The 9,826-nt window shown below is 39.9% G+C and overlaps 1 protein-coding gene and 1 pseudogene across 2 annotated transcripts in view; one reads left to right on the forward strand and one right to left on the reverse strand.

The window, feature by feature from the left end:
• Positions 1-1,159: 1,159 nt before the first annotated feature.
• The window catches only part of SYF2 (SYF2 pre-mRNA splicing factor), a 12,637-nt gene continuing 3,970 nt past the window's right edge, over positions 1,160-9,826 (reverse strand). The window contains exons 3-7 of the mRNA XM_003799843.3: positions 6,903-7,028; positions 5,813-5,930; positions 4,892-4,982; positions 2,614-2,712; positions 1,160-1,590 (exon numbers count right to left, since the gene is read on the reverse strand). Of these exons, the coding sequence (XP_003799891.1) occupies positions 1,425-1,590; positions 2,614-2,712; positions 4,892-4,982; positions 5,813-5,930; positions 6,903-7,028 (600 nt within the window). The 3' untranslated portion in view covers positions 1,160-1,424. The remainder of the gene's footprint in view (positions 1,591-2,613; positions 2,713-4,891; positions 4,983-5,812; positions 5,931-6,902; positions 7,029-9,826) is intronic.
• LOC100963667 lies at positions 9,002-9,536 on the forward strand (annotated as a pseudogene). The gene has a single exon (XR_002775716.1). The product of XR_002775716.1 is annotated as a splicing factor 3B subunit 6 pseudogene (transcript).

Below are 9,826 nucleotides of genomic sequence, written 5' to 3' on the forward strand. Positions count from 1 at the left end.
GGAGGCTGAGGCAAGAGAATCACCTAAGCCCAAGAGCTGGAGGTTGCTGTGAGCTGTGATGCCACAGCACTCTACTGAGGGTGACAAAGTGAGACTTTGTCTCTAAAAAATTAAAAAGAAAAAACTGTGCTGTGTTCATTTAGTGACCCACACCTGTAGTCCCAGCTACTCACCAGGATCACTTAGCCCCAGGAGTCTGATGTTGCAGTGAGCTGGGATGACACCACTGCACTCTAGCTGGGACAAAAGAGCAAGACTATCTCAAAAACAATAAAAAGAACAATCACCAGTGGTATTAAATGCTAAATTGTCTTCCAACACTGAAGCTGAAGTATTTGTGAAATTTTTCTGAATTGCACATTTCTCTCCATTTGAAATGTCCTAATTAGGTATTTAGCATTTAATTCAACATGTAGGAAAAAAATCTTTCTCTGGATTTTTATAAAAATAAAGCTGCTGAAAAAAGTCATTTTTATTTTAACTCTTTCAGAGACACAAACTGAAATATTCATAGAAGAAATTATACATCTAGTATTAGCTTCAAAATAACATGAGAGTCATGAAGGAAAACACAGATAGAAATATACTTCCCCAGCTACTTGGGAGGTTAAGGCAAGAGAATCACTTAAGCCCATGAGTCTGAGGTTGCCGTGAGCTGTGATGCCACAGCACTCTACCGAAGGCAACATAGTGAGACTCCATCCCAAAGCGAAAAAAGAAAAGACAGATAAAACAAGATTGGCCATGCACTGATGACAGAATGTGGGTATTGGGTATATGGGATTCACTCTATTATCAGTCCTCTTTAGAATGTGTTTGAAATTTCCATAATAAAACATTCTTTCAGTGTTTGTGTAATGGCAGCATGTATACACAAATATACACATGTACATACAAATACTTATTTTAAATGATATTCTAATCCAAAGCATTTTATTGGTTATTAAAAAGGAAACTGTACATGGTCAATACTCAGGGGAGGACAGCTCTCCTATTCCCTGAACGTGGTCATAAGCAGCCCCACCTCCGGTAGCCACTGCCATCTCCCTCATGCCCACATCCCTTGGCTTCAGAGTCCACAACTGGAAATGGTTCCTTTGCCTAGACGTGCTGCCAGCAATCTTAAGCCCAAAATGCTTCAAAGACTAAAGTCACACATATTTAAAATACTTAGAAAAATAATATAATTAAAATCTATACAAAGTAGTTTTTTACAAAACAACTTCACTACAAGAAATACATCTTATATCCAAGCACAAAAATGTTGAAATATATATGTTTAAGAAACAATGTTTTTATTTCTAAATGCTGAGTGGGAAGGTATAAACCAACTTCTGGTTTACTGATAAAATTTCAAAGAGAACTTGAATTTGCTAAAAGAAATTTTCACTCCCTCAAGCTTTGCTAAACAGTTCTTGAAGGGCTTAGACAGCTGTTCCTCTTTCCAAATTCTGTTTAATTTCAGCAGTATACTTCCCATAGAATCTTTCGGCTTTCTTGTTAAACTTGGCATTCCTTTCATTAATGTAGTCAATATCCGCATCATCATTGTAAGGACGTCTTCGGCTGTATTTGTCTCGCTTTTCAATCCTGGGGTAGAAGAAAGTAATTTACAAAATTCAGGAGACCAAGGCAGGTGGATTACTTGAGCTCAGGAGTTTGCTACAAGCCTGAGCAAGAGCGAGATCCCATCTCTACTAAAAATATCCAGGTGTTATGGTGAGCATCTGTAATCATAGCTACTCAGGAGGCTGAGGCAGAAGAATTGCTTGAGCCCAAGAGTGTGAGGTTGCTGTGAGCTATGATGCAACAGTGCTCTACTCAGGGTAAATATATAAATAAATAAAAATTTAATTCAAAACTGCCCTTTTTATCTTAATAAAATGTGGACAGTTAAAAATAGAATCAGCACATTTAGAATACACTTTGGAGAGGATAAAAACCAAGTCCTGTTTTCATAAAGTTCAAGCTGAAACTGTTAATTAATGGCACAATGTGGGGTATGAACTGTGAAATCAGTAAATACAAACTCATCTTCAAAATGCTTCTGAAACTGCAATGATACACTGTCAGAAACTTAACACATGAAGTATTACTTAAAAGAAGATAATTGTTACAATAACAATTACGTCAATTATAACCACCACAAATACTGTGTACAGCATGTGCCAGACACTATTCTCAATACCTTACATGTACCAACTCCTAAGATATATACATATTCATTCTGCACTACCTAATATTCACCTCTACCTAAACATATGTACTAGGAATATTTCCTAGTACATTCCTACTTCTTCAAATCAAATAGTAGAGTGTCTGTAAAAGAAGAACTAAAAAAAAAAAAAAAAAAAGTCCTTAAAGAATAATTATCTTTAGATCTTTCACCTTCAATTGTAAAAATTCAATTTAACCAGTATTTTCCAATATATTCCAAATCATATAGCCTCAATCCATACTTGCTATCTATCCCCAAAACCACTAGATCATAAATGAGCAAGAATAATTTCTGTGTATTCAATTCATTCTAAGCACATGAGATGTAGGTATGCATTTTAAGTCCCTTTTGTTACTAAGCATTTAAAATTACAGGCTGCACCACTGAGTACTTACTGTTTTTCCAGATCTATGACCATCCTATCAATTTCCTCTGTGGAAGGTACGTGCGTTCCATGAAGAAGACTGTTGGAAGTTGGGAAAAACTCTTCTCCACTAAAAGGACAACAAAATGAACTTATGGTAGCACTACAAGTGCTCTATTTTCAAATTTCATATACTCCTAGTGAGGTAAAATATATACTTCTATTTACTGTGGGATCCCACTTTAATATTTTTCTTTAAAACACACACATACACACACACACACACACACACGGGCAGCACCTGTGGCTCAAAGGAGTAGGGTACCAGCCCCATATGCCAGAGGTGGCGGGCTCAAACCCAGCCCCAGCCAAAAACTGTGTGTGCACGCGCACGCACGCACACACACACACACACACACACACACACCAAGCACAGTGGCCTACACCTATAATCCCATCATTTTGGGAGGTCAAAGCAGGAGAATCACTCAAGCCCAGAAATTAAGACCTGCCTGGGCAACATAGTGAAACCCCGTCTCTAAAAAATAAAGTAGGTTCGCACCTATAATGTTAGCACTCTGGGAGGCTGAGGTGAGAGGACTGCCTGATCTGAGGAGTTCAAGACCAGCTTTAGTAAGAGTGAGACCTCATCTCTACTAAAAATATCCGCGGGCTGTGGCGGCGTCTGTAGTTCCAGGTACTCTAAAAGCTGAGGCAGTAGGATTGCTTGGATTGCTTAAGCCAGGGGTTCTCAAACTTTTTAAACAGGGGGCCAGTTCACTGTCCCTCAGACTGTTGGCAGCCCAGACTGCAGGACTGGGACGAGTTGGCTGCTAAGCAGGACAGGCAGCAGCGGCAAAAATACCCAGTGGGCCAGATAAATGTCCTAGGCAAGCTGCATGTGGCCCGTGGGCCATAGTTTGAGGACGCCTGGAGCCCACGAGTTTGAGGTTGCTGCAAGCTAGGCTGATGCCACAGGCTCTAGCCTGGGGCAACAGAATGAAACTCTGTCTTAAAAAATAAATTAATTAGGCTTACCACCTGTAGGCTAGCATGCTAGCCATATACACCGGGGCCGGTGGGTTCAAACCCTGCCCGGGGCCTGCCAAACAGCAATGACAACTACAACAACAACAAAATAACTGGGCACTGTGGCAGGTGCCTGTAGTCCCAGCTACTTAGTAGGCACAGGCAAGAGAAATCACTTAAGCCCAAAAGTTTGAAGTTGCTGTGAGCTGTGATATCACAGCACTCTACCCAAGGTTAATTAATTAAAATAAAATAAAAATTAGCCAGTAATTCCAGTTACTTGTGAGGCTGAGGCAAGAGGATCACACTCCTTGACCAAGTTCAAGGAGTTCAAGGCTACAGTAAGCTATGATTATACCATTGCAATCTAGCCTAGGCAACAGAGCAAGACCCTGTCTGGAAAAAAAAAAAAATACAGAATTGGAAGAGACCTATGAAATAACCTGCTACAATATCTTCATTCTACAGATTAAAGAGGCAACAGCCAGCAGTTAAATGACTTACAAAAGATCATAAAGCATAGAGCTTCTGGGCAGCGCCCGTGGCTCAGTGGGTAGGTAGGGCACCGGCCCCATATACCAAGGGTGGCCAGTTCAAACCAGGCCCCAGCCAAACTGTAACAAAAAAATAGCCGGGCATTGTGGCGGGCACCTGTAGTCCCAGCTACTTGGGAGGCTGAGACAAGGGAATCACCTAAGCCCAGGAGTTGGAGTTTGCTGTAAGCTGTGTGATGCCACAGCATTCTACTGTGGGCAGTAAAGTGAAACTCTGTCTCCATGGGGGAGGGGAAGCATAGAGCTTCTACCGCTGCACTTCAAACACTTCAACACTACAGTTAAAAGTCATGACAGAGACTGTATGGCCCATAAAGCCTAAAATATTTACTATCTGGTCCTTCACAAAAAAAGTTCACTTACTTTTCTGTGAAGGCACTAAAGCATTCTGCCCTCTAAAATATTAATAATGCCTAAGTAACTATGATGACCCCAGTCCTACCCAGTATTAGAATGCCCAGGTAGGAAAAAAACCCAAGTGATTAACTTAATTGCTGTGTATTAAGACCATTCTTAGACAGCTGCTGCTAACCCACACCGCAGCATTGAAGTATATGTATTAATGCATATGTATATGTTTGTGTGTATACAGACATATGTAATGCATACATGTGTATGTGTATATATACATATGCATATGTGTATACATACATATACACACAGGCACACATACACACATACACACAAAATATACCCACATTGTCTCAGGATGAAAAAACAACTTACTGTTTTTCTCTCTGTCTTTCATATGCTTCCATGTCAGGTTTGATCTGCTTGGTCAACCGATGATACTGGCGTAACTGGGCAGCCGCATAATCTAAAAATAAAATGAGGATCAGAGATGATAGAGATGATACATTTCCTTGTTTGGACATTACTATTAAGAAAAAAAATCAAGGCTGGGCGTCCGTAGCTCAGTGGTTAGGATGCCAGCCATGGGAATCAGGGCTGGTGGGTTCAAACCTGACCAGGCCTGCTAAACAAACAAACAAAAAGTAGCCAGGCATTGTGGCAGGTGCCCATAATCCCAGCTACAAGAGGGGCTGAGGCAAGAGAATGGCTTAAGCCCAAGAGTTTGAAGTTGTGAACTATGATATCACTGCGCTCTACAGAGGGAGACAAAGTAAGACTCTGTCTCGATAAAAAAAGAAAAAAGTCAAAATTAGAAGTGAATATCACTTATCTGAAACGCTTTGTTTCAGATTTTTTTCAGACTTTGAAATATCTAACTGCATTAAACTGATACCTGAAATTCCAATGAGCATCCCTTTGAGTGTCATGTTGGTGTTTGAAAATTTTCAGATTTTGGAACACACAGAATTTTCAGGCTAGGGATACTCACTGTATAATAGGTAAAATATGCACAAGACACTAATCTAAGCATAGCCTCTATCTGAAAGATGCTGATAAACAGACTTTGATAACTTTTTATGACAAAGAACAAAAGAATCCAGCTGACTGAAGTGCAATCTTTTTTTTACTTCTGCCCTATGAGACATGATTTGTACTGTTCTTGGCTTTAGGGCTCTGAAGAGAATATTCCATGAAAGGAGTACAAGGCCCACATCTTTTCCTAAAGCCAGAAACACTCAAGGCAATCCTTATCTAACATCCTATTCAATAAAGTTCAATAAAGGTCAACTTTACCTGAAAATCCCAGATCAGGGTTTTTCCTCTTCTTTTTCCTCTCCCATCTTTCTGCGTCTTCTGCACTGATTTCCAGCAACTTGACTTTCTCATAGTCTTCCCCTCTTGCCGCACATTCCTAAAAAGAAGAAAAAGGCTGATACCTACATTTATGATAAATTATTTATTTTAAATCAAGAAAGATCCAATAAAGATACCAAACAACATTTAAAAAATGGTTAATATTTTTGGTGGCGTCCACAGCTCAGTGGGTAGGGTGCCAGCCACATACACCACAGTTGGCGGGTTCGAACCCAGCCTGGGCCAGCTAAAGCAACAATGATAACTGCAACAAAAAAACAGCCGGGCATTGTGGTGGGCACCTGGAGTTCCAGCTACTTGGGAGGCTGAGGCAAGAGAATCACTTAAGCTAAGAATTTGAGGTTGCTGTGAGCTGTGATGCCACAGCATTCTACCAAGGATGATATAATGAGACTCTGTCTAAAAAAAAAAAAAACCTAATATTTTAAGGAAATGTGAGAATCTGCTATGTTAAATAAGAAGTAAGCATTTGAGCTAGGCATGGTGGCTCATGCCTATAATCCCAGCACTATGGGAGGCCCAAATGGGAATCAATTTAAGCCAGGAGTTTCAAACTAGCCAGGGCAACATACCAAGACAAAAACCAGAAAAATTAGTCAGGAGTAGTGGCATATGCCAGTAGTCCCAGCTACTCAGGAGACTGAAGTGGGAGGATTGCTTGAGCCCAGGAGTTTGAGGATATAGTGAGTTATGATTATATTCCAGCCTGGGCCACAGAGTGAGATTCTAATTCAAAAAAAAAAAAAAAAAAGTAAGGCATATACTTATTGAGTGTATATCAGGGCCTGCTTTAAATAAATACTTAACTCACAATTAACTCAAATAATTATTAGTACAGTCCTATTTTACAGATAAGAAAAGAGAAGTACAGAGAGTTTAAATACCTGACCCAAGTATAGCAAATAACATCTGGCAGTTTGGCTCCAGAGCCTGTGTAATCCCATGCTGTACTGTCCTAACACAACAGGATTACTGAATAACCACTTAAGATAGCAGAGTAGTTCCTAACCTTTTTCTTTTCTTCTTCCTGCAGTTCCCATTCCAAACGGGCTTTTTTGGCTTCCCAATTTGCAGGTAACTTAAGTCTTTTATCTTCTTCCACAACTTCCTGGTGATTTAATTTACGAGCTTCATTCTAAAACCATAGCACAAAAAGCTTGTCAGCAAAAACAGGAAAATAAATCCTAGATCTTACCTTCTTTCAAGAAAGTCAGATAGAATACATTAACAAGGCGACCCCATTCTATCCAAAAAGCAACAGAGAGCCCTCAAAGGATTTTAAGCAAGGGAACAGCCTAATAAGGTTTGCATCTGCATACAGTCAAGAAAAATGTGTTGTGGGGCAGCGCCTGTGGCTCAGTGAGTAGAGCACCAGCCCCATATACCAAGGGTGGAGGGTTTGGGCCCCAGCCAAATGGCAAAAAAAAAAAAAATAGCCAAGCCTTGTGGCAGGTGCCTGTAGTCCCAGCTACTCGGGAGGCTGAGGCAAGAGAATCTCCTAAGCCCAAGAGCTGGAGGCTGCTGTGAGCTGTGATGCCACAGCACTCTACCAAGGGTGAAAAAGTAAAACTCTGTCTCTAAAAAAAAAAAAAGTGTTGTGATATTAATATGAATTAATTAATATTAATTATTATAACCTCTATATAGCTGTATGATCCTTTTAGGTTGGATGGGAGTAAGGTTTTGAAAAGTGAGGGAGCCATCCTGCAAACAGCACTTGAGTAGACTTCAGATGGCATCAAATAAAGTTAAAGCACATGATGTGAATGGTATGTTACTTTCATTTTCTTTTAATCCTGATTAATTCAAGGAAAAACCTCAATTTGGGACTGGGGCTTTAACTCCCATCTTAACATCTCTGACTCTTTCCAAGTTCCCACTCCTTTCTAAAGTATTTTAACAGTTGACATTATGACAAATGAAACTTTCCATTTTAAGTACTGATTAAAAGTCTATTTTAAAATAAACTTAACTGCATAAAGCAAAATCAGTATATCATCTAAAGGAAAACTTACATTGAATATTTTTAGGTCACAGACTAATAGCAGTTTGTCCAGAAGTTATATCTCCTAATTTCCAAACACTCGAGTGATCATTTCCAGTGATGTCTATGTAATCCCTCTATGTAAATATTCAAGCATGTTTAAGTATTCATTGCACTTACTTTTTCTGGGGATACAACTGAGATACTCCTCTCAACTACCATCCCTCATATATTCCTGGTTCTGGCAACACCCTCAGTTTGTTGCATTGAAGAAGAGAACAGACCATGGAGAACCATAAGCAATCCAGTGAGACAGCGTTAGGAAGGGCTAGCTCCAAGATTAGGGTTTGTATCAGATTTGGGGAGAGAGTTCAAGGCTCTGGATTGTACAGTCAAGTATCTTAAATTTGTATATAGAAAGCAAGAGTAATGAAGTGAGACTACCGCTGTGTTTGGTAGTAACAGACACTGCTGTTAGCCAAAAGAAAAGGATGTGTGGTTATTTCTGCAGCTTGAACGGTCTTCATGGTTTTGTCTCGCTGTAACAGTCAGGGAGATGTTGGGGTTTTGTGAAATGGTGGCCCAGCTGTCAGTGAGGCCACTCTATGCTGAAGCAGACAGGAGCTGTTTTTTTCTCTCTCAACTCCAACTGCAGCCAGCTGTCCACTAGACTCTTATCCCTAATAGTAATTCTCTTTCTTTGTACTTGTTCTCTCTGCTTGGGTATCTCTTCCTCAGGCACTTTTATTTGTCTGATATTAACATGTTCCCTTCCAAACAGTAGTTTAAGTGTCACCTATTATGTGCGGCACTTGCTGGAGCCCCACAAACTGCATTAATCTCTCCACCTCTGCACTTCCACAGCACTTTGCTCCTATCTCTAGCATTGTATTTACCACAGTAACTTCTGGCTATTAAATTGTGACCCCTACTTCAGAACAAAAGCCTTAATCATAAGCATCTCGTTCCCCACTGACTGATGAAACACTACACAACACTGTAGACCAATGACTTTCAATCAGCATCTTGCATTACACTGCTGTACCGTGAAAATTTTTAAAGGTCACTTATTGAAGCCAGGCAAGATGCGGACTGTCTACAGGTTTCAAGTGTTTGTCACAGTAACCTCATCAGCCTGCCAAGGTGACGATGCAAGAGGCCAAGAGGGCAAATATTCGACTTCCATCTAAAGTAAATCGGATCTTATATATAAGGAATTTGCCATACAAAATCACAGCTGAAGAAATGTATGATATTTTTGGAAAATATGGGCCTATTCATCAGATCAGAGTGGAGAACACACCTGAAACTAGAGAAACAGCTTATGTGGTCTATGAAGACATCTTTGATGCCACGAACGCATGTCATCACCTATCAGGATTCAATGTTTGTAACAGATACCTTGTGGTTTTGTACTATAATGGCAACAGGGCATTTCAGAAGATGGACACAAAGAAGGAGGAGGAACAGTTGAAACTTCTCAAGGAGAAATACAGCATCAACACAGATCCACCAAAATAAATGTTTACTTTCATTTTGGACTTAAACCCACAAATGACCACCACTGCCTTTTTTCCTTTTTAATACTGAATATTGTGATTTCTTATTTGAGATTCAAAAAAGAATCTCAAACTTTGATACATATCAGGATATATTATGTTAATAAACTTAACAGATTTTTGTGAAAAAAAAATCACTGATTAAATTATTTTCAGAAGTTCAATGCACAGTAAGTATATTCTTTTTTTTTTGAGAGACAGGGTCTCACTCTGTCAACTGTAGAGTGCTTCAGTGTCATAGCTCACAGCAACCTCCAACTTTTAGGCTTAGGCGATTCTCTTGCCTCAGCCTCCCAAGTAGCTGGGACAACAGGTGCTCGCCACAACGCCCAGCTATTTTTTGTTGCAGTTTGGCAGGGGCTAGGTTTGAACCTGCCACCCTCGATATAT

This window comes from Otolemur garnettii, unplaced genomic scaffold, assembly GCF_000181295.1.
Source record: "Otolemur garnettii isolate 467f Iridium unplaced genomic scaffold, OtoGar3 scaffold00156, whole genome shotgun sequence".
Classification (NCBI taxonomy): Eukaryota; Metazoa; Chordata; class Mammalia; order Primates; family Galagidae; genus Otolemur; species Otolemur garnettii.